Source organism: Heterodontus francisci, chromosome 11 (genome assembly GCF_036365525.1).
Source record: "Heterodontus francisci isolate sHetFra1 chromosome 11, sHetFra1.hap1, whole genome shotgun sequence".
NCBI lineage: Eukaryota > Metazoa > Chordata > Chondrichthyes > Heterodontiformes > Heterodontidae > Heterodontus > Heterodontus francisci.
The window spans coordinates 44,344,828-44,372,670 of NC_090381.1; the positions used below are offsets into that span (position 1 = coordinate 44,344,828).

General features: G+C 42.3%; 2 protein-coding genes across 2 annotated transcripts; both read left to right on the top strand.

The window, feature by feature from the left end:
- Window positions 1-8,767: 8,767 nt before the first annotated feature.
- zgc:194655 (uncharacterized protein LOC794380 homolog) lies at window positions 8,768-9,926 on the top strand. The gene is made up of 2 exons (XM_068041415.1): window positions 8,768-9,018; window positions 9,381-9,926. The coding sequence occupies exons 1-2, from the start codon at window positions 8,874-8,876 to the stop codon at window positions 9,512-9,514; spliced, it is 279 nt and encodes a 92-aa protein (XP_067897516.1). The 5' UTR covers window positions 8,768-8,873; the 3' UTR covers window positions 9,515-9,926.
- Window positions 9,927-16,241: 6,315 nt separating this feature from the next.
- Window positions 16,242-25,220, top strand: si:ch211-212k18.15 (uncharacterized protein LOC563681 homolog). The gene is made up of 4 exons (XM_068042076.1): window positions 16,242-16,686; window positions 19,307-19,404; window positions 21,341-21,514; window positions 22,783-25,220. The coding sequence occupies exons 1-4, from the start codon at window positions 16,599-16,601 to the stop codon at window positions 23,248-23,250; spliced, it is 828 nt and encodes a 275-aa protein (XP_067898177.1). The 5' UTR covers window positions 16,242-16,598; the 3' UTR covers window positions 23,251-25,220.
- Window positions 25,221-27,843: the final 2,623 nt, after the last annotated feature.

Sequence of the window (27,843 nt, forward strand, 5' to 3'; positions counted from 1 at the left end):
ACACCTAACAATTTCTTTGCACACTCACCTATTTTTTAGAAAAACAATCTGACTGTTGATGGCTTGCACCACCCATTTAATTTTAGAAATTCCTTTCTTTCCAGCATTTGTTTCAAACCAGCAAGGTCAATCCATAACCTTTTTTCACTCACACTTTTCGTAGAGTGTACGATCTCCCATAATGAATGATTATCTACATAACGTTCACTGGGTATACTATCTTCAGTATGCCCATTGTACAGAATCTCACCTAAAATATTTGACAAATAGAATCCCATATCACTCCCTCCACAAGAACCAGTGTTTCTGCAGTCAGAGTACTTTTAATAACCCTTTTTATTATCTCAGTTTGCCAAGCTAAAGGACAACACTTTCCATTATAAGAAATCATCAACATGCATCAGTAGGGTAGAACTAGCCTGCCTCATGGCAGTCCAGTTCCAATGTAAAGTCACTGATCTGAAATGTTAAATTTGTTTCTCTATCCCCAGATGCTGCCAGACCTTCTGTGTATTTCCAGCATTTAGGTTTTATTTCAGATTCCCAGCATCCATATTATTTTGCTTTCACACCAGTTAAAACCAGTTGCCTGTCCGTATTAGACACCTTAGCACAATCCAGTATTTTTAGCGCTGGTACCAAGGGATCGCAAATTGAATTTTATCAACCTGTTAAAGTCCATGATATATTCTTTAATGGAATGACCTCTGTTTTTTGAAATCTATCAAAGTCTGACCATGCATCATAGGCATTTAAAAGATCATCTTTTTTGTAGGTTTCATCCAAGAACTCTAATTAGAAGGTCCAAACTTATATCACTATCCAACTGACATGGTATCAAGCTCATTAAGTACTTGACTTCTGATTTTACTTCTTTTACTTCTTACACCAAGGCTATACTTTGTTTTCTCTTTGGTAGGGGCTTTAACCTGGAACCACATATCCACTTCAATCCTCCACTGGTCATATGGTTCAGACATCAAGAACATCGAAGGATAATCATACCCCGACAATTTGCATTTGCTTTCTGCCATTTTCCACAATGGCCACTAGGATTTTAGATTTTCTATCTGAAAAATCTTTTTCTTAGTTTCCAGGCTTCTACTTAGGCAACCATTCTCTGCTATCATGTTACTTTCCAGAAAGCCTCGTGGTGAAGGATAAAACAGGAGTGAAATTTTACATCATTTTATAAGCATTTATTCACATAGATACATAGTACAAACGTGCACCTCCTAAACTAAAACCCCAGTTCCAGTCTGTTCCTACTTATATGAGCTCAAGTGAAGCGTTAGTTAATGCCCAACACCTGCATCCAATTAAACACCATTAATATACAACCAACGAATGGTTCTGATCAGACCACTTGCTGCAAGTCATGAGTGCTTCTTGGCCTGCAACGTGAGAGACAGATAGAAAAGAGGCAGCACAGAAGAGGACAGGCTATTCGCAGGAGGGGAGGGCAGGAGGAGGAGGGTAGAAGGTATCTCAGCAGGAGGCTTTATCCACCCAGGGTGTCCAGGGAACATTTCTCCTACCTCAACCTAAGGCAGTAAGAGTGTGTGCATTGACTGCATTTTATGAAAGAGGTACTCACAGAAATCTGTCGCCCTTGCAACCAGATCTGCAACCTCAGAGCAGAGCAAGGACGGCACTGCCAGTGGCTGTGCTGGTGACTGTGACCATGAATTTTTTCATGTCGGGATCTTTCCAAGCTGGAACAGGTGACATCTGTAATGCGTTCTTGTTCACCATCCACTGCTGCTGCTGGGGAGGTGACTGGTGTTCTTTATGCCAGGACATTGGAGTTTATTGTCTTTCCTCTGACCAGAAAAAAGCATGCACATGGTTTTGCCAAGAGAGTGGGCTTTCCCTGGTGCAGGATGACATTGAGTGTACACTCGTGGCTTTGCTAACAACTCATCTAAAAGCAGAGATGTATTGCAATTGCAAAGGGTACCACTTCCTGAATATGCAGCTGTTGTGTGACCCTGCTCAGCACTATCTTGTCAGCAGTCGTGATGCTTTAATTCTGCACCAGTCTGCTGTTCCCTCACTCACCATGTCAAACCAGAACGTGACCATTGGGCGACAAGGGCTATCTGCTTAACACTTGGCTCATGACTCTGCGCACAACCCAATCACATGTGGCCAGATTGGGTACATTGAGAGTCATGCTGCCACACAAAACATCATAGAGCAGACCAGAGGGGTGCTGAAGGCATGGTTCTACCGCAAGGAGCGCTCTGCAGGAATCCTGCAGTGCTCGCTGGAGTATGTGCCATATTTTGTTGTGTTTTGCTGTGTCAGGCACAATTTAGACATCATGAGGGCACAATCCTTGCCACCAGGTATACAGTGAGAAACTGAGGAAGAGGAGGAGGAGGAAAAGAAGGAATGGGGAGCAGGCAACCCTTTCTGGCCGACCTGCCTATGATTTCTTCATTGAACTCTGGTTCCACTGGACACAACCAGAAATTCCCATTCTAAAACAGTCACGCAGTTAACCTTCCATCTGTCACCGAGCATTGCAGCATCGTCTTGGCCATAATGCTGAAATAAAAGCTAGTACAATACAACAATTCCAAGCCAACTTTACTGAACAAAACATCCAATAGTCCATACAAAAATCAACTGATCACCCTTGGTGCCTTTCTTGTGGCTGTCTTTGCCTGGCCTAGTGCTCCTCTACAGTGCTAACCCAGTGGCTGCAGCACGGCTAGTGGAAGATGTTGACTTCCAGCAGTTGTTCTTACAGGATGACCTCGAGCAGCTCTGGGCCTGGAAGCCCCTGCTTTGGATTGCACCATCTCGGCATTGATGGCAGCAATCTGTTGGAGGAATCACGATGGAAGCAGTCTGAGCCTGCATGGCAGCAGGTTAAGATTGCGTGGCCTCCGTCTGAGCTTCCAATATTCAGACATTAGGTGGCATCTGCTTGTGCTGCAATGGAAGCTGAGGCATTGGCCATCAAATACTGCATCATGGTCAGGTCTGCAAGTGCTGTCATAGAGTTGGCCAATAATACCACACTGGGAAGTATAGGCTCCAAACTCTGTGCAAAGTCCTGTGCCAAGTTGATGCAGAACTCCTCCATGCTCTTTGTCAGTGACAACAAGCTTTCTGACTGGCCTGCCAATGCACTAAGCATTTCATTGTGCATGACTATCAGCCTATTTCTGTATGCCACCCCACCAATGCCCTCATCTGAGTCCTCTGCAGCAGAACTCATGCATCACCCCATCCACTGGAGAGTTGGCACCTGTGTTATCCTTTCCCCCTGCCCTGGCAGCAGGCCACTTGTGCCCAGTGACTCACCACATGTAGATTCGACCTCTATGCTACCCTCTAGAGTACGTGCAGTGCCAGTGCCTGAGCTGGTGGCTGCTAGTGTCAGATCAAATGATGATTTTACATTTTCATCTGTGTCCTGTTCCTCTTGGACTTCACACTCCTGCACATGTATTTAACCAACTGGTATTTCTTAGGGATCTGAAAGGAGAAAGTCACAAGGGTAGGGTTGGGGTGAGAGAAGGGGGAGAAGCAAGAGGTGCATGTTTGCAACAACAACATATATTTATCTCATGCCTTTAATGTGGTAAAACATCCCAAGGTGCTTCACAGGAGTGCTATAAAGCAAAATTAGATACCGAGCCACTTATGGCAATATTAGGGAAGGTCTCCAAAAGCTTGGTCAAAGAGTTAGTTTTAAGGAATTATTCAAGGAAGAAGGATATGGCAGAGATGCAAAGGTTTAGTGAAGAAATTCCAGAGCTTTAGCATCTAGGCAGTTGAAGGCATGGCCACCAATGTCAGAGCAATTAAAATTGGGCTTGCTAAAGAGGCCAGAATTAGATGAGCTCAGGTATCTCAGAGGGTTGAGGTGCTAGACAAGATTACAGAGATCGAGAGGGGCAATGCCATGGAGAGATTTGAAAACAAGATGAGAATTTTAAAATTGAGGCATTTCTTAACAATGACAGTGTAGGTGAGCAAGCACAGGGATGATGTGTGAATGGGATTTGGTGTGAATTAGAACAGAGGCAGCAGAGTTTTGGATGATGTCAAGTTTACAGAGGGTAGAATCTGGGAGGCTGACCAGGAGTGCATTGGAATAGTCAAGTCTGGAGGCTTACAAAGGCAGGAAAAGGATTTTAGCAGCTGATCAGCTGAGTCATGGGTGAAGTTGGGCGATGTTACGCAGGTGGAAATAGGTGGTCTTAGTATGACATGAATATGAGGTCAAAAGCTCATCTCGGGGTCAAATATAACACCAAGCTTGCGAACAGTCTGGTTTAGTTCAGACAGTTGCCAGGGAAAAGGATAGAGTTGTAGCAAGGGAATGGAGTTTGGAGCAGGGACCAAAGACAATGGCTTCACTCTTTCTAAACTTTAATTGGAGGAAATTTCCACTTATCCAGTACTGGATAAAGATGTCGAATAAGTAGTCCAATAATTTAGCAACAGTAGAGTCAAGAGAGGTGGTGAGGTAGAGCTGGGTGTCGTCAGCATACATGTGAAAACTAAGCTGTATTTTCGAATGATATCGCCAAGGGGCAGCATGTAGATGATAATTAGAAGGGAGCCAATTGATGGATCCTTGGGGGGCACTAGAGGTAACGGTGCAGGAGCAAGAAGAGAAGTCATTGCAAGTGATTCTCTGGCTATGATTAGATAGATAAGGATAGAATCAGGTGAGAGCAGTCCCACCCACCCAGCTGGGCAACAGTGGTGAGGTGTTGGAGGAGGATGTATGGTCAACTGTGTCAGAGGCTACAGGTTGAGAAGGACAAGGAGGGATAGTTTACCTTTGTCACAGTCACATATGATGTCATTTGTGACTTTGATAAAAGCCATTTTTGTATTGTGGCAGGGGTGGAAATCTGATTGGAGGGATTCAAACTTGGAGTACCAGGAAAGACGGGCATGAATTTGTGAGTCTGGTGCCACTGTGATCTTCAGGGCCACGGTCGTAGGGTGACCCCCAAATTCCATATGTCGCAACTTGTCCGGCAGCATGGTGTATAGGTTAGTGATGGCCTCCCTGGAAAGGCGTAGTCTTCACTGACAATGCTGCTCAGATGCTTGGAGGAAGCTGATTCAAGTCCAGTACACTCTCTGGCACAGATGAACCCTTCTTGGCATGGTTGCCTGCTGCTGCTTCTCCCTCTGTCGGAGGTGCCACATCAAGCTATGAGGGTCCAAAAAGACAAGGCATATGAGACCCATGCCAGGTGATCAGTAGGCCTTCAGAGCACTGTCAATGCAAAGACAACTCTGCCTTGGCAACTGTGCTTTTGCTACCCCTCCTGGCAAACACACTGATGGCCCTCAGTGTCCATCCTTGCTGATAGCTGACCCTCTTGTTGTATGATTGCCTTTAAGAGTGATGTCCATTTAAGATCTTAATATGCTAATGAGCTAAGTACCAGGATGAGGTTATGTGACTCGAATTCAGAGTCACTCTGCAACTATAATACCTAGAGGAAGGTTCTGTAAATAGTTAGCTCTGTAGTGCATATAATAGTGAATAAGCTTTTATTTATTTTTTTATTTAGAGATACAGCACTGAAACAGGCCCTTCGGCCCACTGAGTCTGCGCCGACCAACAACCAGCCATTTATACTAACCCTACAGTAATCCCATATTCCCTATCACCGCCCTACACTAGGGGCAATTTACAACGGCCAATTTACCTATCACCTGCAAGTCTTTGGATGTGGGAGGAAACCGGAGCACCCGGTGAAAACCCACGCAGACACAGGGAGAACTTGCAAACTCCGCACAGGCAGTACCCAGAATCTAACCCGGGAGATCTTCAACCAACTGGACTCCATGCATCTCATTTATGTTGCATCAGACAACATAAAGAACTCATTACAACTCTCATCCAGCAGTATGGACAGCCAAACATCTCACTCAATGGTTTGGTCACCCAATGCAGCCACCCAAACCCTAGCCATCTCCCCCACTGCAGACCATCCAAGTCCCTGCTCAGCCAGCACTCCCACCCGCAACCCTAAACCCCTTGCAGAGCACCCAAGACCCTGACCCCCGCCTTGTAGAGCGTGCCACACTGTATGCTGACAATGGCCTCCACTCCTCCTCTCCCCCGATCCTTTGCTGGGCATGGCTGCCTACCCATCATGACACTGAAGCCTCACCTCTGTGCCACCAATTTTTCACAGTCAGGAATCCTAAGGTTCGTGACGGCTGCCCGCCATCCACTTAATACCAAGCCTCCCATTGAATCACGATGAATTAGATACTAAGGTATTAAACGTAAGTGTTCTACAATTTAAATTACTTTCCCATGGCTTTGGGATGGCAATGCCACCTTGATGCTTTCCTGCCGCTGATTAAATCCGGAACCGATGCTATGACGGCGTATTTCTGGGCAGACGCTTCCGACGCGATTCTCTGGCTCCCATGCCTCCATTCCCACTCCAAGTGGCTGAATTAAATTCAGCCCTAGGTGTGTCACATCAAAGGAAGTGCAGCAAGGGAAACCTGGCCCATCTGTATCAAAGATTCCTGCCCCCTCTTCACACACATTTGCTGTCTCCCTCCAAAGCACTAACCCAAAGTACTAATTGTGGTATGGGTGTAATAAGGGGAAGTAGTTTCTGAGTCTGATGGGAATACACAGGTTGATAATACACAGTCAGATAATACACAGGCTGATAATGCACAGACTATAATGCACATTGGCAGGAGGAGTTGGTGGTGAAGGATGAAGAGGCATTCACTGCTGACCAGAGGATCAGGAGACATCATTGGTTGAGCCTTGGGGCGTAACATTTCAAGGGTCCGAGCCCTTCAGATGCTGGCACATGACAGAAATGAGCAGGGCTATGTTGCCATGGTAGCAGATGAAACATAGCCTGCAGAAAGCACTACTGGAGCCTCCATTGCCCTCAAACAAGAGACAACTTAATATTTAAAGACTTCAGGAGGAAAGCACCAGCCACTTTACCCACCTTCTGCTAATGAAGGAGCAAGTAAATATGGACTGAAATAGCACAATTGTTGGCAACATGGGAAACAAAAGAGTAAGAAGGGATACAGATCATATTCAGTGAAATGTTTGCACTGACGTTACATATGTAGATGGTGTGATGAAAGGTCACTGACCTGAAACGTTAACTCTGTTTCTCTCTCCACTGATGCTGCCTGACCTGCTGAGTATTTTTGTTTTTACATAGATGGTCTTTGACTATAGCTGCTCTCTGAGATGCAGTATTATGCACTTTCCACTTTCAGCAGCTCTGAAACAGTCCAAACTCCGGCAGTCAAATGGAGGAAAATCAAGACCACATCATGTGTAGAAAATTACAGAAGATTATCTTTCCAAAGTATGCAATTGTTACTTTATTGTGTAGTGGAATAGTTCTCATGTGGTAAAGCACTTCATAATTTATCAATAACATTTAGGGTAAAGAATTTTACAGAAGTTGGTGCGAGGCGCTCACGTTGTTGCTGTATGTGGCGCAGGTCTGGCCCATACCCCACTCCTGCACTGTGGCAGTCACCCGAGCCATTTTCCGCTTCATCTAGGGATCTAAAATGGACTGGGTCCGGAGGGACACGATGTTCAAACCTCTGGATAAGAGCGGGAAAAATGTACCCAACGTGGCCCTCATCCTGATGATCACCTTCGTGTGCGTCTGCATCAAGCTGTGTGTAGACCTCCAGTACGCAAACAGTACGTGCTGAGGTTCTATCTGTCCCCGGTGTTGCAAAGGATGGGCCTGGTCACATTGCCACGGAACGCTCCATGCAGTTGGACCGTGCCGTACCACCTATCCTTCGTGGAGCAGTTTCTGAGGGAAAACACCTTTGACCACTGATCCATCAGGCAGTGGTGTGCACGGAATGTCCTCAAGGCCCTATGGGAAAAGATGACGGTGGATCCTGTCGGATGGTTCCCCGAGCAGACCGCCAAAGTCATTTGGCGGAATGCCTCATCACCAGAACTTTCAAACAAGCACCAAGATGTAGCTTGGCTGGTGGTGAGAAGAGCCCTCCCCGTCAGATCCTTCCTGCACGCCCGAAGTCTCACCCCCTCTGCGCAATGCCCCCACGGTGGCTGTGGTGGGGAAGAGACGGTTGCCCACCTCCTCCTGGAATGTGTCTTTGCAAAGCAGGTGTGGAAAGAGATGCAGTGGTTTTTGTCGAGGTTCATCCCAAGCAGCTCTGTAACACAGGAGTCTGTGCTCTACGGGCTGTTCCCAGGGATGCACACCGAGATAAACATCAACTGCTGCTGGAGGGCTATCAATTCGGTGAAAGACGCCCTTTGGTCTGCCTGAAACTTGCTGGTCTTCCAGCGCAAAGAGTTATCCACCACCGAATGTTGCAGACTGGCACATTCCAAGGTCCAGGACTACGTGCTGAGGGCCGCACTAAAGCTTGGGGCAGCCGCAGCAAAGGCTCAATGGGGAAAGACCACAGTGTAAGGTCCCCTCACCAAGCTGAACTGAGGGGCTGGATCCATGGGAAACCCCTCGAACTGTATCGGGAAAATTTTCATTTGCTGTAAATGTAAAAATGTAATTGGCATGACAAATGTGAAAAGGAAGGGTTGTGAAGCAACTCATGATTGTAATGAAGGAAACTGATCTCCCCTGCAATGTTTGTATTTTTTGGTGCTGTTTGAAACTGTTTGGTAATGTATTTTTTACAGATCTTTATGAATAAAGTATATTTTGGAAAAAAAAATTGAAAGTATCACATAGCATTAAGATTGCTCAGTGCTGCAGTTCCAGTAAATTGCTTGAAACTAAAAGTGAAACTGAATCCTGTTTACATACATGAGACTTCGAGAATTACGAAGGACGTTCAGCAGCTTTTAAAGTTCCGAAGACAAAACAATGGGGAAAATCTATCAAGTGTTTGTGGTGGGGTTGAAAGGGGAAAAGATTACTGTTGATATTTCACATTCAGAGACGGAATTTGATGAGATGTTCGTCTCTAAGTTCAAGGAAAAACTGCTGGAGAGACTGCCAGGACAAGCAGGTATGTGGGTAATAAGTGCGAAATGATTAAAGAGTGGACTTCTGAAATTAACGAGATGAACATTGGGTGGACAATCCGCTCCACCGGGTGATGGAAATTGAAAATTGTCCCTAAGATGTTCTATACACCTAATGGGAAAGTGGCTGCGTGTTTAACAGCAGAAGTGCTTTATGTTGATATTAAAATCTTTGGGTTTGACAAGATTTAACCCCATCTTTGGGATTTAACTTTCTGGAGGTGATGCTGGATCTAAATGTATTTAACTCTAAAATTAGAAGAATTACTAATGATGTTATTTAGGAAGTGCGTGTGGTTTTGTTTAGGTTTTTTTTGTCTCATTTTCTCTCTTTTTTTTGTATTAGCCAGTGCTGATGATCTGCGCTTAATTTTTGCAAACGAGCAATTGGAAGACGTGAAAAAATTCACCGATTACAAGCTCAAGGATAAATCCACAATTCTGATGGTGCTACGTCTGCCTGGAGGAATGGAACAGTGATAAGATTTAATCTCACCTCTGAATAATTACAAGGACCTGAAGATTCTGTATAATCTCACTACATAATTACAGAGGAATGCAAACACAACCATGGTCTTAACATCCATACAAGTTATTGCTTTAAAAATATATTTGGTTGCATTTATATGTGGAGGTGAGGTACTTGTACTGATAAATCTATCGATACTGTTTGCATTGAATACGAACCATGTCGAAGAGCTTGCTATTTTCATCAGCTATCTATGCGACCTCTTTGTTACATCTATACCAAAATTGTTTCAAAATGTAGATTTACATCATTACTATAAAATTCTTGGTATTTTTACAGTGATTATTTAGCAGGTGAAACCAAATGTACATTTTTCCAACTTTTACTGAATAAAGTAAATATTTAAAATTAAATTTTACATAATATGTTCTTGGGCAATAATTTTATTTTCCTATACATTACTAATAAGTATTATATTTAAAAGATCATACTGTGATCTGGGATATTTACAGGCTTGCTTCCCAATGTGGAATCTATAATAATCTCGTTTTTTTTTGTCTGTGCGGACTTTTTTGATTGGTCAGTTTAAGGGGTGCATCTGTTGGTGGGTATATTTGGTGGGTGGTGCCTGGTGCATGCAGAAGTATGTGGGGCATGCAAAGGACTGGAGCAGCAATGCACGTGCGGCTGCCAACAGTTGGTGGTGGCGGTGGGGTGGAAAACAAAAACAGCTGAAGGTTAGGGGAGCCCCACAGTGAAGTTACCCTTGTTGGAGAGATTGATTCCCTGAGGGATGGGGATAGCATGGGAGGGATGGAAGGGATGGGATGGGGATGGCATGGGAGGGGTGAAATGGCATGGGATGGGGATGGCATGGGAGGGGTGGATGAGATGATGGAATTGGTTAAGTGTGCAGGGGACAATTATTTGAGAATTATTTGATCCAACTTATTATTTGAAAGGCATTCTTTGTGCTAAAAATGAAGTTTTAGAAAAGCTGTAAGGTGAATTGAAAGAATACATAAGCATTGATCCTGTAGACAAAGAAGATGATAACATCTATTGCCTCCAGAGTTTCTACACAGTCTAAGTTCAATGGGCATACCACCACACAAACCTAGACACAAGGAAGGAGCAGTTATAATGTTGCTGAATCTGAAGTAACGAATTTGTCATGGAACAAGGCTGGTAGTTAGGAAGCTGTTTTCTTTGATGATAGATATTGAAATTATAACAGGCAGATTTCAAGGAAATAGATTGTTTATTCCTCGAATAATATTGAGCCCATCAGATGTAATCCTGCCTTTTCAACTCAGGGGAAAACAGTTCTCAATTAGATTTTCATATTCTATGATTATAAACAAGACACAAGGCCAGACTCTTGACAAAATTCGTATTTATCTTGCTAGGCCTGTTTCCAGAGTCAGAAATTTTGATTCTGTTAAAGTCTTTGGTGAAAGAATAACTGGAAATCTTCTATCTAAAGAAGTACTGTTGCATTTAACATTTAACCGCAAATGTTTTGCGGGTCTCCGCTAATTATTAATATTCTCAGTAACATGGTTGTGCTGGAGTGGGTGCAATGAATGATTTAGAAATTGATTATTATGACTGTCATCATTAAAGAACATCAGCTATTTGAAGGTAAGTTCCTTCAGTTTCCACTCAGGCAGTAGCACATCATTAGTTGATGTGCAGAAGCTTCTTGTACTCACGGCAGCAAGAACACAATCAATGTACCAATGAAATAAACATATCAGACATTAATAAGCAGGTAATGTGTTTCCTGAAGCCTAACAGACACCAGGTATGTTCACTGATTGATAAATATGCCACTCTATAACTTAGAATAGGCCCTGTAAAAGATCACACAGCATTATTCAAAGAAGAGCAGGGGAGTTCAAGACAATATTCATCCCACAATCAACACCACTAAAACAGATTATCTGAAGATTATCATATTACTGGTTGTGGGACCTTGCTGTTCTCTAATTGGCTCCATGTTTCCTACAATATAACAGTGACTAAACTTCAAAATTAGTTTTGGCTCGGTTTACAGTCCATTAGCACCCTCTCTATACTAATGCTTTATCTTTCAGCACACCCTTAACATACCATTTGCCTTTGCTCCATAAACTTCTGGTCAGTTATTCTCTGTGACTTTGTCCTATCAACGCCTTCCCTTTTGTTATCTCTTGCCCCCACCCCACTTTACTTGCTTATAGCCTTTTACATTTCTAATATCTGCCAGTTCTGATGAAGGGTCACTGACCTGAAATGTTAACTCTGCTTCTCTCTCCACAGATGCTGCCAGACCTGCTGAGTATTTCCAGCATTTCTTGTTTGTGTTTCAGATTTCCAGCATCTGCTGTATTTTGCTTTTACTTCAAAATTAGTTAATTGGTTGAAAAGCACTTTGGGATGTTCTGAGCTTTTGAAATGTGCGAAATAAATGGAAGGATTTTTATTTTCTTTCTTGAAAGTGGAGGTACGTTTGTTATTAAGGAATGCATATTAAGGGTTGCAATCTTGAGAAAGGGAAATTGTTGCTCTCTCCCCCAATTCAGTCTTCAGTAGAGAAGTTGGAAGATGATACAAAAGCAAAATACTGCAGTTGCTGGAAATCTGCAGCAAAAACATCAAACACTGGAGGCACTCAGCTGAGCAGGCTGCATCATCAACTGACGACTCATGTTTTCTCAATGGATGCTGCCTAATTTGCTGAATGTTTCCAGCGTTTCCTGTTTCTATTTTGAACCATTGACGTTCAATGACAAGGCCAGGTCTCCTGAGTAGAGGGTCAACTCCACAGTATGTGTATTTTATTTTGACAGGATGTCTATCTGGAAGTCAGACTGATTGACAAGCTTGGCTTCCAGTTGGACAGGGAGCAATCTGGAGCAGACCACAATCCCTGTTAAGGAGTCTGCAGCTGATAGTGTTTGGGGGCCTGACCTCTGACTTATGAACTGTGGGTGAGGTGTGTGTGAACTGTTGCCCCACCTGGTGGTGAGTTTGATCCAGGGGTGGGGGGGATCCAACATGTGACCCCAAAGAGGGGATGTGATCCTCAAATGAGGGTTGGGGTGAGATCGTCTTTGAATGGGGGTTTCTAAATGGGTGGGATGGTGTACGTCCAATCCCAGTGAAGCTAAGGGCATTGGGGGATGCACCCCTGCTCCTCCTGGCCCACAAGCTAATCTTACCTCCCAAGATCTGGGAAACTCGACTGGCACAATTAAACCTGTAAGAGAATTTAAATGTGAGGCTCTCAGCCTTATTATAATATTTAAATGGCTAACTCACTCCCTGTCCTGCCTCCATTAAACCCAGAAAAGAGTGAATTGTGCGTCATCAGAAGAGAATTGTTTAAGGACCATTGCTCCTAAATTCCTCAGATCATGATCTAGGTGGTTTCATTTATTCATTTTCTGGATGTGAATACAACTGGCAAAACCAGCATTTATTGCCAATCCCTAATTACTCTTCAAAAGGTCATTGTGAGCTGCCTTCTTGAACTGCTGCAGTCTGCATGGTGAAGGTACTCCGACAACACTATTAAGTCGGGTGTTTCAGGATTTTGACCCACGCCAATGAAGAAACAATGATACAAAAACAAGAAATGCTGGAATCACTCAGCAGGTCTGGCAGCATCTGTGGAAAGAGAAGCAGAGTTAACGTTTCGGGTCAGTGACCCTTCTTCGGAACTGACAAATATTAGAAAAGTCACAGATTATAAACAAGTGAGGTGGGGGTGGGGCAAGAAATAACAAAGGAGAAGGTGCAGATTGGACCAGGCCACATAGCTGACCAAAAGGTCACGGAGAAAAGGCAAACAATATGTTAATGGTGTGTTGAAAGACAAAGCATTAGTACAGATTAGGTGTGAATACACTGAATATTGAACAGCAGCAAGTGCAAACCAGAAGAAAAACAACCTGAAAAAAAAAGGAAACAATGATATATGTCCAAGTCAGGATGGTACGTGACTGGACGGGAACTCAGGTATAAAGCCTGGCTCGGGTATAAAATTAAAACCCGACCCGGGCCCAAGTCCTCTATTTTTTAAAAATTCCCGACCCGACCCTAAAAGAACAAACATATTACTGAAACGGATAAAAATTGTAGATCAAAACAAAAACACTATGAAACAAAACAGCACAGTCCAGTCTGACCCGACCTGAGCCCGAATGTTGGACTCAGGACACAGACCCGACATGACCCGAACCCAACACATGAAGTCGAGTTTGGTCGGGTTCAGGTCGGGTAGCCAGGCTTTACTCGGGTGTCCCCATACACTCCAGAAAGGCTATACCCCTGATTTTATTCTTCTAGATGGCACTTACTGAGAAGAGCCACCCCACCCCTCCCCATAACCCTCGCATTTTCCCGGCCTCCACTATCTCCATTCAGACCCACCTGCCATAGGGCCACTGCGGTGCTAGCTATGGCCTGATTTCTTACCTGTTCTCCCCACTCTTCAGTGCGCTGTAACACCACACAGAATCTATGGCAATAGGGTCCGAAGCCCACTATCAGATTCATTCTTACTTCACTGTGAGCCCAAAAGTGTCACTCCTGAATTTCTAGAACACTGCCTTTAAGAGAGGAGGATATAGAGTAGAAAATTAGGAGGAAATATATAAGTTATTGTGATGACTTTTTCCCCTTGAGTGAAATGAAGGTGGCAATTAGAAATATGAACAATGTAAGTTTGAAACTAAACTCTGAAGGACAAGTGAAAAAGCCAAAGTGCATTATCTTCATAAACAAACAACCCTCAGTTCCTGTAAATCCCCACTTCTTACTGAGATATGAAACAGAAACTAAAGATTGCCGCTGTTGTTAACTTAAAGTATTATTGTGTTACAAGAAAATTACTAAATCCAAAACAAAATTTAAAGAGGCACCATGTTCATGCAAACACTATTTGAATGTTGGTTTGCATTCTTGCAAACATGCTACAATGCCATGTAACAGGGAGGGAATGGTGGCATAGTAGTAATGACACTGGACTAATAATGCATGAGTTCAAATCCCAACATGGCAACTGGTTAAACTTAAATTTAATAAATAAATCTGGAATAAATAACTCATCTCAGTAATGGTGACCATGAAACTACTTGATCATTGTGAAAACTCATCTGGTTCATTAATATCCTTTAGGGAAGGAAATCAGCCATCCTTACCTGGTCTGGCTGACATGTGACTCCAGTCCTACAGCAATGTGGTTGACTCTTAACTACTCCCTAAAATGGCCGAGCAAGCCACTCAGTTGCCTCTCCAGCAGCACTGTTGGTGTACCTACATCACAGGGACTGCAGTGATTCAAGAAGGTGGCTCACCACCACCTTCTCAAGGGCAGTTATGGATGGGCAATAAATGCTGGCCTTGCCAGTGACACCCACATCCTGTAAATGAACTAAAAAAATACAATGACTTGACTTCGAAACATGTTACTTGCACCTACTGTCATAAAATGATGTAAGGCTCTGTCCCCTATCCCATATATGTGAATGCCACATTTCATTAAGATAATACACCTTGAAACAAAGTAGCAATATTCTTTCTTAATTGGTTGAACCTGTATCTCTCTACTTAGATATCAAGCCTTGCATGTGGTGCAAATTTCATGACTACATTATCCTTAGATTTTTTAAACAAAAACTTTAATCTCAATATTTATAATGTAAAAATTCTAGCCAATAATTATAATGAAATAAATTTATGTCAACATGCACCTGTCCTGCTGTAATAACAGGCCTCAAACCACTAGGTGATACTGTTATCCCTCCCCTGTTCCTCCACCTCTGCAGCACCACAAACTACCTGATTCCCTCCTCCCTTGATTCTCAGCATTTCCCTACTTCTGACTCTTTACTGGACCACTTTAGGCCTCAATGTTCAATCCACCACCTTTATTTGCCATGGTGCAAAATGAAAAATAATCCTGGGTTGTTTTGGCACTACTGTGCCTCAGCTGTTCTTTTGCCACTGTGCTGTGCTTTTTCTGTCTCCTTGTGGTCATTTTGCCACAGATTTTCCACCTCAGCTGGGAAATTAAAAATGCTGCTGAGCAACTTAGCTTTTGCTCCATGTTCATCTGCTTTTGACCCTGCTCCCTGCTCAGTTCTGCCTGTTACTCTGCAGGAGTGCTTTTTCCTCTTTGCTCCTCATTGCCACTGTGCTACACAAAGATGTGGATTAATGAATGTAACATATCCAAGTTTGCTGAAGATGCAAAGCTAAGTGGGAAAGTCAGCCATGAGGTGGATGTAAAGAGGCTGCAAAGGGATATCAAACTAGTTAAGTGTTTGGGCAAGAAGATGGAGTATGATGTGGAGAAGTGTGAAATTATCCGTCTGGGGATTCGAGGTGGAACACTGGTGGGGAAGGGGGAGCAGGTAGGTTTTTCAGTGCGGCGGGGGTGGGGAGCAGCATCAGAGTCCTGTCATTGGTGTAGGGGATGGTGGGTAGGGGTAAAGTTTCAAGTTTCTGAACTTTCGGGTGGAGGAACATCGGATGCACAAGGTAAATATTTTGGAGGGGGGTGTGGGTAGAGGGCAGGTTATTACTTCCAGTGTTACTGTGGGGTTGGGAGAGGGTCAGGATAAATTTATTTAAATTTGTAATTTCACTGCAGCTTTAAATATGTAAATAAAATGGAAGGGCTCGAAGCCCTTTAAAAATGGTATCAGTGCCTACGCAAAGGCTGCTGATGCCATTGCCTGGGACGGACAGCCCACTATCTTCACGTTATCAGGTGGGTGGTCAGCCCCCGCCATTTAATATGAGCCCCCCGCTGAATACCGTGGCGGCTCCGTGACTTGCGGTCCGTGCGTGCAGACAGCCATGGTTAAATTGGCAGCGGCAATATAAAATGCAGCCCAAGGAGTGTTAACACAAAGAGACAGTGTGTGACTTATATCCTAGATTGGTTTATCATCTGTCTAATACGCTTGCAGCTACATTGTGCAAGATCATCTGATCAGCAGTGAAGGCTGTTGTTTTCCGGAACCGTTTTGTTGAAGGGACTTTCCAGTCAACTTTATATTCAGTGTTTCAGCAAACAGATTACACTTTGCAGCTTGCGAGATGTCAAAAAACCGAGAGCAAACAGAGAAAAGTTATGATCCAAATGATCATACGTTGAAATTTGTGAAAAGGAAGGATGAAATTACAGGTAAATGCAAATATATATGTTCTATTACATGCAGTATTGCTGTGTTTTAAACCACCGGCAGAATTTACTTTAGAGTCTCTTTCTGCAAAAACACTGTCATGGATTAGCACGATACGATTTTTTGAATTGTTGTTATAAGATTTTTCTTTGGGTAGACCTTGTGTGCTTTCAGGATGTTGCCTGACATTTTCTGATTTTCAGCTGATTTCCTTAGTGCAGATGACTTTACTGATATTGCTCTGGACAGATGATAAGGGATGTGGGTGCTTCCCACTGTTCACCTCCCAACTGACCGTAGTCGTATGTTGTTAAAATTATGCTTTTAGTCCCTGAGTGTCTTTGGGGTCAATTAAACAGGCAAATGTTAGGTTTTCTCATAGACAAAAAAGGAGCTATTTTTAAGCAAATCTCAAAATGATTGCAACATCTCTCACACACATTCACCCACCCATACATACACAAGAATTGTTAGATAGAGAGAAAAGGGTAAGAGGTAGTTTAAAGTCCCAAGTAAGGTGTTTATAGTTTACAAAAAATTATTGAGTCTTCTTGAGAGGAAAAGTCTTTTTTTAAAATGTTGCAGGCCTGATTATTCACAATCTTGACCTTGAGGAGGTATTGTACAGCTCTCGTGGTTGTAATACTGTCCAAAGGTGGTGGTGTGTAGTTTGTTACCTTTACAGATGGTTAGTCTCTTTGTGATGTCTCTGCTGTGGTAGCTGTTTTTGGTCAGCAGGGTTCTTGCTTGCTGAATCCTTCTCACATGCTTCTGTGATGTTGGCTTTATCTCCTCCCTCTCTGTCCAGACAGCTACCTTTTTAAAGTCAAAATCTATCACATTGGAGATTCTATTAGGAGACGCATGGCCCTCTCCCTTGTTTTGATCACACAATGAACCAGGATGATAACCATGGCTATCATTTGATGTTTGAATGGGAATCATTCTGTTATGCAGCTTCACACCTTATTCATCTTGGTTTGGCTATGAGTCAGACTGTCTCCAGCATCCTCTGTTAGTTCATTCATGTTGATCAGAGTTATTAATATACAATAGCTCCTTTCAATTTCAAAGAGGTTCTCCCCAGAGCTTTTTCAGATGTGGCTAATGAGCCCCATCTTTGCAGATGAGTTTGTGGATTTCCAGTACAGGAAGGGTCACATGGCCACTACTCCATTTTGACTGTGGTTCAAGTGTCCAAGTTCCTGTATTTTAGTTTTAACAGTAGACTTTTTAGCTTCATCATTACTCCATTTCATTGTTTATTTCATTACACCTCCTTCCACGTATGACAATATACACAGATATACTAGTGAACCAATTAAACTGTTCAAGGCTTTGCCCTGTACATGCAAGAGTTCATCCACAAATTTTACTTGCTAGTAAAATCATGGTGCATTCAAGGTTGCACTCCCAGATGTGTATAGAGAAGTATAAATAGCTGTGCAGAGTTGGATTGAACTTTGCAGAGACTTTGCTGGTGTTTCTTTTTAGCAGGTGGGATACAGAGAAACTCTCATTCAACATTACAAACTAAACAATAAAACAATTAATTGCTTTTCTTTCTTTTTTCCCTTCTCATTTCAGTCTGAGAAAATTAGAAGTGCACTAATTAAAATGTCTGTGGTTAAAAATCAATTAACTTTTGAAGGAGATAGAGTAAAATTCCAATGAAGAATTCTGGAAGCCACAATTATCAATTGTGTGAGAGATTCTACTGTATGAAACAACGGTTCAATCAACCTGGAAAATAAAGGAACAAATCTAAAAGGTTATCTTGCACACTGGTGATGACAATTGTTAATTCATACTGTAGTTTCACAGGTCAGATTGCCAGCTAGAAAATAACTTCTTGCACTCCCACATATTAAACGTCGTTTTACTATTTCCTTTACAAGTTTCATATCAAGTTTTACTCCACAGCAAGTAAAAGTCAACAATACTGATTTTGAAGAATGTATCATTAGTCTGCTCTACATTATTAATAACATTTTTTCTCAATGCTAATAGTCAATCAATCCAGAGTTGCCAACTCTGGTTGGGTATAAGCCTGGAGGTTTGATCACATGACCTCTGACCACCCAGTCTAACTAATTAACAAAAGTGTTCAAAAAGTTTTTTAAAAAAAGCACTTTTGTCAAATGTGATTTTTCTTCTCCAAGGTTGTTCAAAGTAATATCCAGGAGATTAATCTTTAATTCCAGGACAATCCTAGAAGATTAGTGACCCTAATTCAGTCACTTTATTCCACCCACTCCTAACTAAAGGGTTACCAGCCAGGCAGCCTGTATGGCATGTTACAAAGATGGCAATCAAGAATATTGGGGGAAAAATGTATTCCATTGTGCATTTTCTTTGAAAATATTGGCAGCCATTTTAGAAGTTTGGAAGCCATTTTAAAATTGAGTAGGAGCAATAGCACAAACAAAATTTAGTGGATAACTATCATTTGATGTTTTGCTTCACGTGGCTAGCTTCAAGTTAAGATTTTCATCAAATTTAGTCCCTTTAGATCTAGGAGTCTTATCTTTCCTGACCTGTACATTAGCTACTGGTAATTAGCATTTGGCTGTTTCCCAAGTAAGCACGCTTTCAAAAATGGTTGTGCTACTTTTATTTCAGGAGATGATGATCCTAATATTTTGCGAGCGGAAATGTCCTGCAAACATGCAGTGGATCCAAACTCACTGACTGGTTGGTGTCGAAGCCTTCTAGATCAGGTAAGCATTTTTGGCTTTTAAATTGAGCCTGGCAAACTTAAAGGAACTATATAAATATGTAAAAATACAACTATAATATTTTATTCCTCCTGCAGCACTGTTTCTTAAATGTTTTTAAATTTAGATTTTGTCAAGAGAATCTGTTCCCTAACAGATTCATCCTCCTCCCTCCATTTCAGGTGGAATGAGATATGCCACAGTGACCACATCAAGGGGTAGCAGACCATATGCTGCCTGCAAAACAGGCCAAGTTTCAGGCAGTCTGGAATGCATAACCTCTTTAAAAAAAATCATTCTGAAGGTGTGGTGGTGCTAACAAGGGCAGCATTTATTTTCCATCACTAAATGAACCCTGCTCAGCCTAAGTGCTACTCTAATTCTCATTAAAAAGCATATTTCAAATTTGGCTTTTTTTGTGCTACAATATTTTTTCTACCATCAGCAAATTAAAATTCTGTGTGAATACAACATGCACTTCCATTCATTGTTTTTTTTTCCCCCTGGGATTCATTTGGATCATTCCCACACAGTTATTTTGGTCCCAATGTCACACTATATTTTGAGTAAGTGATTTTTTTGGGATGGTTAGAAGTGCATAGCTTTAACTACACTCTGTTTTTTCTACCAACCTGGCTGAGACTAGTCTGAATCATTGTTCTTAATTACTACACCACTCAAGTACAATATTATTTAATATCCACATCATTTTAGAGTCTTTCCTATCTTCAGATTTTCAATGCACTATATCAGACTCAGCTTTACTGATACAATACTCGAGTGCTAGAGGCCTGAGAAATATCTGTCTGATATTGAGATGAGCTCAAATAGATTTAAGATTCTGTCATAAAGTGTTAACATTTCTACTGAAGGAATTTGTTAATATACAGGAACATCAATGTTTATTGACAGAATATTAAACACAGCATTGAATCACGATAAGAATGCAAAGGAAGACTTAAGGCAATATGCTAAATGCCCTGGAAGAATTTGCACTGAATACAGAAGATAAGAAAGGGTGGCATTCCAACTAATCCTGCACAAAACTCAGTAGAACAAAAGCACGTTCAATGTCTCCTACCTACCAATAGGTAGATGCCACATTTAATTTGATAACTTTATAGAACTCCCGTGTTGCTGTGGTCAAAATATAATCAGAGTTACAGAGGGTCTACAGCACAGTAAAAGGCCAGTTAGCTCAACTGGCCAATGCCAGTGTTTATTTGTGCTTATACTGGATGTGACCCTTCACCTAGTCTATTTCCCTCTTTCATCTCTCTATTCACTTCTTCCTTGTGTGAGCATCAAGGCTCTCCTTAAATACATCAATGCTATCTGTTTCAACCGCTCCATGTGGCAGTGGTATGCACATTCTCACCACACTCTGTATAAAGAAATTCCTGCTAAATTCTTTATGCCATCTATTATTATATTTTTATGCCACCTTAAGAAAAAATAGCTTCTCATTCCCATTCTGGGAGTCACAGGCTGCCTGTGTTAATTCCAGGAGATCAGAGGATAACTGAGTGAGACAGTTGGACATTGAGTGAGACAGTTGGACATTGAGTGAGACAGTTGGACATTGAGTGAGACAGTTGGACATTGAGTGAGACAGTTGGACACTGAGTGAGGGAGGTTGACACTGAGAGAGTGAGTTGGACATTGAGTGAGACAGTTGGACATTGAGTGAGACAGTTGGACATTGAGTGAGACAGTTGGACATTGAGTGAGGCAGTTGGATATTGAGTGAGGCAGTCGGACAGTGAGTGAGGGAGGTTGACACTGAGTGAGGGAGTTGGACACTGTGAGGCAGTCGGACAAGTGTTGGGAACTCAGTGAGGGATTCGTAACTGAGTGGTGTAATCCTTTTTGCCACTCACATCGTCGTCACCCAATTGAAGTTTTGGGACCTAATTTAAATTTAACTTTGGAACTACAGGGTCAGTATAAGTTCTTCTGTCCAGCGCTGAAGGAGGAAACTACAAACAAATGTGGACAGGAATGGCCCTATCATGAAGTTCGCAAACTAGCAGTACTGACCACCGAGGAGCAGCAATATTTTGAGGAAACTGTTGCCGTGCTGGCTGCAGCTGAGTACTGTGAATACAAATCAGTAAGTTTCACAATAGAAATACAGTACAAGATAACCGTGCTTTTAAAAATGAGGATGCATGTTAAATATAAAACACAAGTAAAAGTTTTGGATTATTTTCTGATCACTGAAGTGATTTCACACATTAACGCTGTTTCAGAAACACTGGCCCAGATTTTATGGTGGTAATGATGGCACAACTGTCAGCATTCACCATCATTACACCACTGAACTAACAGTAACTTCTGGAGTCTGCAAATGTGCAGAATAATGCTGACATCAGAAAGTTGCTGTCAGTAATGCTACGCTTCTCCAGTGGGTGCACTGTTGAGGCATCCCCAGACTGCAAGCAATGGAAATCAATGGGATTGATCAAAACTTGAACTCTTACACTTGTTAGTCTCAATGTAAAAACCATTGAAAAAGTTACAATTGTTGAACGAAGTGTAACTGGGTTTTTAACAATGTACTAGCTTCATAATTACTACTAATAATTACTCTCACTAGCCTTGTGAAATGTCAAATTTCTCCATAATGAGAAAAAATTCCACATATCTGAAAAAATCTATTTTAATTTCTCAGCAGTTTAACTTTATTTTAACTTCTATCTTAATCCAATCATTTATTTTTGTTATCTGAAAATTTAAATTAAAAGTGAAAGATGTTAAGTGCTTTTAACTTCCTGGTTTGCTGTGTATGAATACTTCAATTTGATTGTCTGTTTATCTTGCCTGCCGACATTGCTACTGTTGCATTCCCTTGACTTAGGGCCTGCTTTAAACTACTGTCAGGAAAGGCACACCACAGAGATTGCTAGATCTTTGTGGCCAGGTTTCTTCATGGTCAACAGTGAGCACCCTTGCTTCACCATTGACAGCAAACTCCAGGCTGAATATTTTTCAAAAGCAGATGACACAAAGTCAATCATGTCTGACATTTGTATACTGCAAACACACCAGAATTAACTAAAGTATAGAAATGTTGGGTACCAGTTAGAAGTCCAATAATGTTGTGTGTCAGTGCAAAAGAAAGGGTAGTTTAAATTAGTTGAATAGAATTTATACCTTTTTAACTTTGAAACTACCCCTAGGTGCAAAACTTGAGTTGGTTGTAATGGGATAGAGTTTATGGTATAGCCAATAATTAAAAATGGAAGACAGAGTCAATCACATTAACAGCTAAACAAGTTTGACTGAATAATGCAACAGGTTAGCGTGCCAGAATTTCACTGTTGTGACCTGGAGTTATTGCTGGTCAGTTATTTACCTCACTTTATTTCTTGCCAATAGTGTCCAGGATGTGGAACATTTGTTGAACGCACAGACCTGTCTAACCTGAGTGTCCACTGCATCATCTGCACTGCCGAGAAAGGGAGTGTTGCCCAGTTCTGCTGGCAATGCATGAAACCTTGGAAGGGACCTGGGCCACGCTCTGATCGATGCGACAACGAAGGATGCACCAACTTAGAATTGGATACATTACGCAACTGCCCATTAGTTAACCTCGCAGAAACTGTAGTGAAAAACTGCCCTTCTATTCGGGCATGCCCTACTTGCGGCAAGCTGCTTGAGCACAACCTAAGAGGGTGTAAAAATATTATATGTTGTAGGTGTCATGTTGAATTTTGCTTTGCCTGTCTGGAGGTGACGGCTATATGTCAGGCAAACCGACCAGAGTCATGGTTTTCTCTTTGTGCCAAAGAGATTGCACCAAGGCAAACTTCGATTCCAAGCTGGAATCGAAGAGGTTCTCCCTAGATATATTACATATGCGTTCAACCCAGTGGTGCAGTTTATTGGTCTAACAAATTCTGCACTGGAGAAGTGGAATGTGGACGTGTTCCGACCATTACCTTTCTGTGAGTTCCATATCACAGGACAGGAACTTGGGGGGGAAATGCTTGCACATGGGACTGGTTGTGGGGAACAGGAAGGGAAAATCATCATCTCCTGAACTTACTAGTACAGTAATGTTCAAACTTTTTCTCAATGTGGGCCAGTTGGTGTGCACCCTGGAAATACATGGAGAACATAGGAGGATGTTCCCATTAATTTGCATATATCTAAATCAAGCACACCTAAATGTTCAGATGAAGGAAAAGCCATCATATTTGTGTAGATAAAGTGGTCAAAGTTTTCACGTAAAATGCTTTTACGCCATTGGAATGCTTTGATGTGTTGCTGCATCACAGCATATTCCGAGGCATCTGACATCTTAAGCATTATATTCATTTCAGTTACTGCAAGACTGAATTTTAATTGGGAATTAGTGAACTTACTGTTTAAAACCAGTTTCCCTCCCTTGTCCCCACAACCAGATAACATTTGAATCCTAAAGCCTTATTTATAAGCTTTCTGACACCGAAGACTTCAGTAATGAAAATAGTAATTTCATGACTAAATTAATTTCAGTGCTATTTTCATATAATGTTGATGTAATATTCTGTGCTTTGTGTGGAGGAATGTTTGACTATGGTTGCCTGAGATGATTATTTGAATTGTAGTAGCTTAAAGTACTTAGCCTGGCACCATTCATTGTGCAGCTGGTAATCGCCCATTGCTGTTTTTATGAATTGATCAATCCATCATCTGCATTTCCTTTGTAACTTCCAGTGCATATACTTCTTAACAATAAGATCAGATTGAACAAATATATTAAGAAAAACAAGATGTAAGTTCCTCACATGACTTTAAGATGATTTTATATTACAGGAGTTTAGCAGACAGCTGAGGCTGCACTGCTCTCCCTCCAGAGTGTAGCTACTGTAACCGATAGAATTATGGACTATGGATGCACAAACGTACCATTGGGTTAAGACTGGATTAGGAGTAAATTAAACACAGGGAGCAAGGCTCCTATATTTGCTAAATGGCGCAAACATCAACTCCAGTGGAAAACGTCTGAGAAATACACGAGTACAGGCGGACAGGAAAAAAACAGAAAGAAGAGGATGGTTTACAGCTCTGTTCTGATTATTATGCTCATGTTTTTTTACAGTTGGTATATTATGGAAAGTGAATGTTTTCTTAAATCCAGCTGTGTGGGCAGAGAACAACAATTTAACTTGATAAACCCAAGAGGCTTCAAACCTGATGAAAAATTAAATTGATTACATAAAGCAGATTTATCCTAAAAGCAGATTAAGTCTAGCAAAATATATATTTTGAACCTTTTACTTTTAATAATAGAAACTTCACTAGAAAGCAATTAAGTATCTGCATGACACATCGAGGCCCAAAGTCCAGCAGCCAACTGAAATGTATAAAATAAGGAGAGTGGCATATGAAGATTGTTGTATCTAGATGGGAACAATTGCACAAGTAAAAGGACTAATGCATTAACATCATACAAATTTGGTTTTAACTATTACTGAGAGATAGACATCATTGTGTTAAATGAGAAGGTTGATGAAATATCAGATGTCTCCAAGGGATGTGAGATTCTCCCTCAATCATTCATATAAGCTTAGAGATTTGTGTTGTTTGTTACGGAATTGGATTCTGTTATTTGACGTAGCTATTGATTATATATACAATATTACTGTTAACCTTATGCTTATAATCAATTAAATTCAACATACAACATACAAAGTGTTGCTTTGAGTCTTTGATGCCAAGTCTCTGAGGTCTCTCAATTAAACAGTAACTTTCATCAATTCTGTATGATTACCATCCTTTCTGGGATTAACCCTCTTATTTGAATTCTTAATACACAAAATTGATCATGGTACAAAATTGTTACACAATGTTACAGTTCTATCAATTTTCCTGCCCTCAGATTGGATCCTTTTCCCACTTGATTTGCCTTCTCAAGTTGGTATGTATTGATTGGGTTAGAGTAAAGTTGTAGCCAAGTGCTGATAATTGTCGTTTTGTGGATGAGTAATAAATAATTGCAAATTGTTGTAATGCTTCATTAGAATCTGAGATCTTTTCACAAAATAAATTATTAAATAGTGCCCTTTTTAAACCCTATAACCAAACATTGAAAACATATATTTCTTCTTCTTTCTTTGGCCTCCTTGTTTCGAGAGACAATGGGTAAGCACCTGGAGGTGGTCAGTGGTTTGTGAAGTAGCGCCTGGAGTGGCTATAAAGGCCAATTCTAGAGTGACAGACTCTTCCACAGGCGCTGCAATTAAAATTGGTAGTAGGGGCTGTTACACAGTTGGCTCTCTCCTTGCGCTTCTGTCTTTTTTCCTGCCAATTGCCAAGTCTCTTCGACTCGCCACTCTTTCGCCCCACCTTTATGGCTGCCCGCCAGCTCTGACGATCACTGGCAACTGACTCCCAGGACTTGTGGTCAATGTCACAGGACTTCATGTCGCGTTTGCAGACGTCTTTAAAGCGGAGACATGGACGGCTGGTGGGTCTGATACCAGTGTCGAGCTCGCTGTACAATGTGTCCTTGGGGATCGTGCCATCTTCCATGCGGCTCACATGGCCAAGCCATCTCAAGCGCCGCTAGCTCAGTAGGGTGGATATGCTGGGGATGTTGGCCGCCTCGAGGACTTCTGCGTTGGAGATATGGTCCTGCCACCTGATGCCAAGGATTCTCCGGAGGCAGCGAAGGTGGAATGAATTGAGACATCGCTCTTGGCTGACATACGTTGTCCAGGCCTCGCTGCTGTAGAGCAAGTTACTGAGGACACAGGCTTGATACACTCGGACTTTTGTGTTCTGTGTCAGTGCACCATTTTCCCACACCCTCTTGGCCAGTCTGGACATAGCAGTGGACGCCTTTCCCATGCGCGTGTTGATTTCTGCATCGAGAGACAGGTTACTGGTGATAGTTGAGCCTAGTTAGGTGAACTCTTGAAGCACTTCCAGAACGTGGTCGCCGATATTGATAGATGGAGCATTTCTGACGTCCTGTCCCATGATGTTCATTTTCTTGAGGCTGATGGTTAGGTCAAATTCATTGCAGGCAGCTACAATCCTGTCGATGAGTCTCTGCAGACACTCTTCAGTGTGAGATGTTAATGCAGCATCGTCAGCAAAGAGGAGTTTCCTGATGAGGACCTTCCATGCTTTGGTTGTCACTTTAAGATGGGCAAGGTTGAACAACCTGCCATTTGATCTTGTGTGGAGGAAAATTCCTTCTTCTGAAGACTTGAACGCATGTGAGAGCAGCAGTGAGAAGAAGATCACAGTGTAGGTGCGAGAACACAGCCCTGTTTCACGCCACTCAGGATAGGAAAGGGCTCTGATGAGGCACCACTATGCTGAATTGTGCCTTTCATATTGTCATGGAATGAGGTGATGACACTGAGTAGCTTTGGTGGACATCCGATCTTTGCTAGTATTCTGAAGAGACCACGTCTGCTGACGAGGTCAAAGACTTTGGTGAGATCGATGAAAGCAACGTAGAGGAGCATCTGTTGTTCACGGCATTGCTCCTGTAGCTGGCAAAGGGAGAACAGCATGTCAATGGTGGATCTCTCTGCTCGAAAGCCGCACTGTGCCTCAGGGTAGACATGCTCAGCCAGCTTCTGGATTCTGTTTAAAACAACTTGAGCGAAGACTTTCCCCACTATGCTGAGCAGGAAGATTCCACGGTAGTTGTTGCAGTCACCGCGGTCACCCTTGTTCTTATAGAGGGTGATGATATTGGCATCGTGCATGTCCTGTGGTACTGCTCCCTCATCCCAGCACAGGCAAAGCAGTTCATGGAGTGCTGAGAGTATAGCAGGTTTGGCACTCTTGATTATTTCAGGGGTAATGCCGTCCTTTCCAGGGGCTTTTCCACTGGCTGGAGAATCAATGGCATCACTGAGTTCCAATTTTGTTGGCTGTTCATCCAGCTCATCCATGACTGGCAGAGACTGGGCTGCATTGAGGGCGGCATCAGTGACAACATTTTCCCTGGAGTACAGTTCTAGGTAGTGCTCCACCCAGCGGTCCATTTGCTTGCGTTGGTCAGTGATCGTGTCCCCTCCTTTAGACTTTAGTGGGGCGATCTTCTTGATGGTTGGCCCAAAAGCTCTTTTAATGTCATCATACATTCCTCTGATGTTTCCGGTGTTGGAGGCCAGCTGAATATGACTGCATAGGTGTTGCCAGTAGTCATTTGCACAGTGCCTGGCTGTTCTTTGTGCAGCGCTTCTGGCTACTTTAAGTGTTATGGATGTTAAGTCGCTGGGGGCTTTCTTGTAGTTCAACGGTGCAGTGCGCTTAGCGACTATGACAGGTTCCAGCTCTTCAAAGTGAGATTGAAACCAGTCTACATTCTGCTTCTCACGTTTGCCAAAGGTGGTCATTGCTGAGTCATAGATGGCATCTCTGATGTGGGCCCACTTCATCTCTGCATCCCCTGCAGGAGTGTTTTGAAGGGCTTTTTCAAGTGAATTT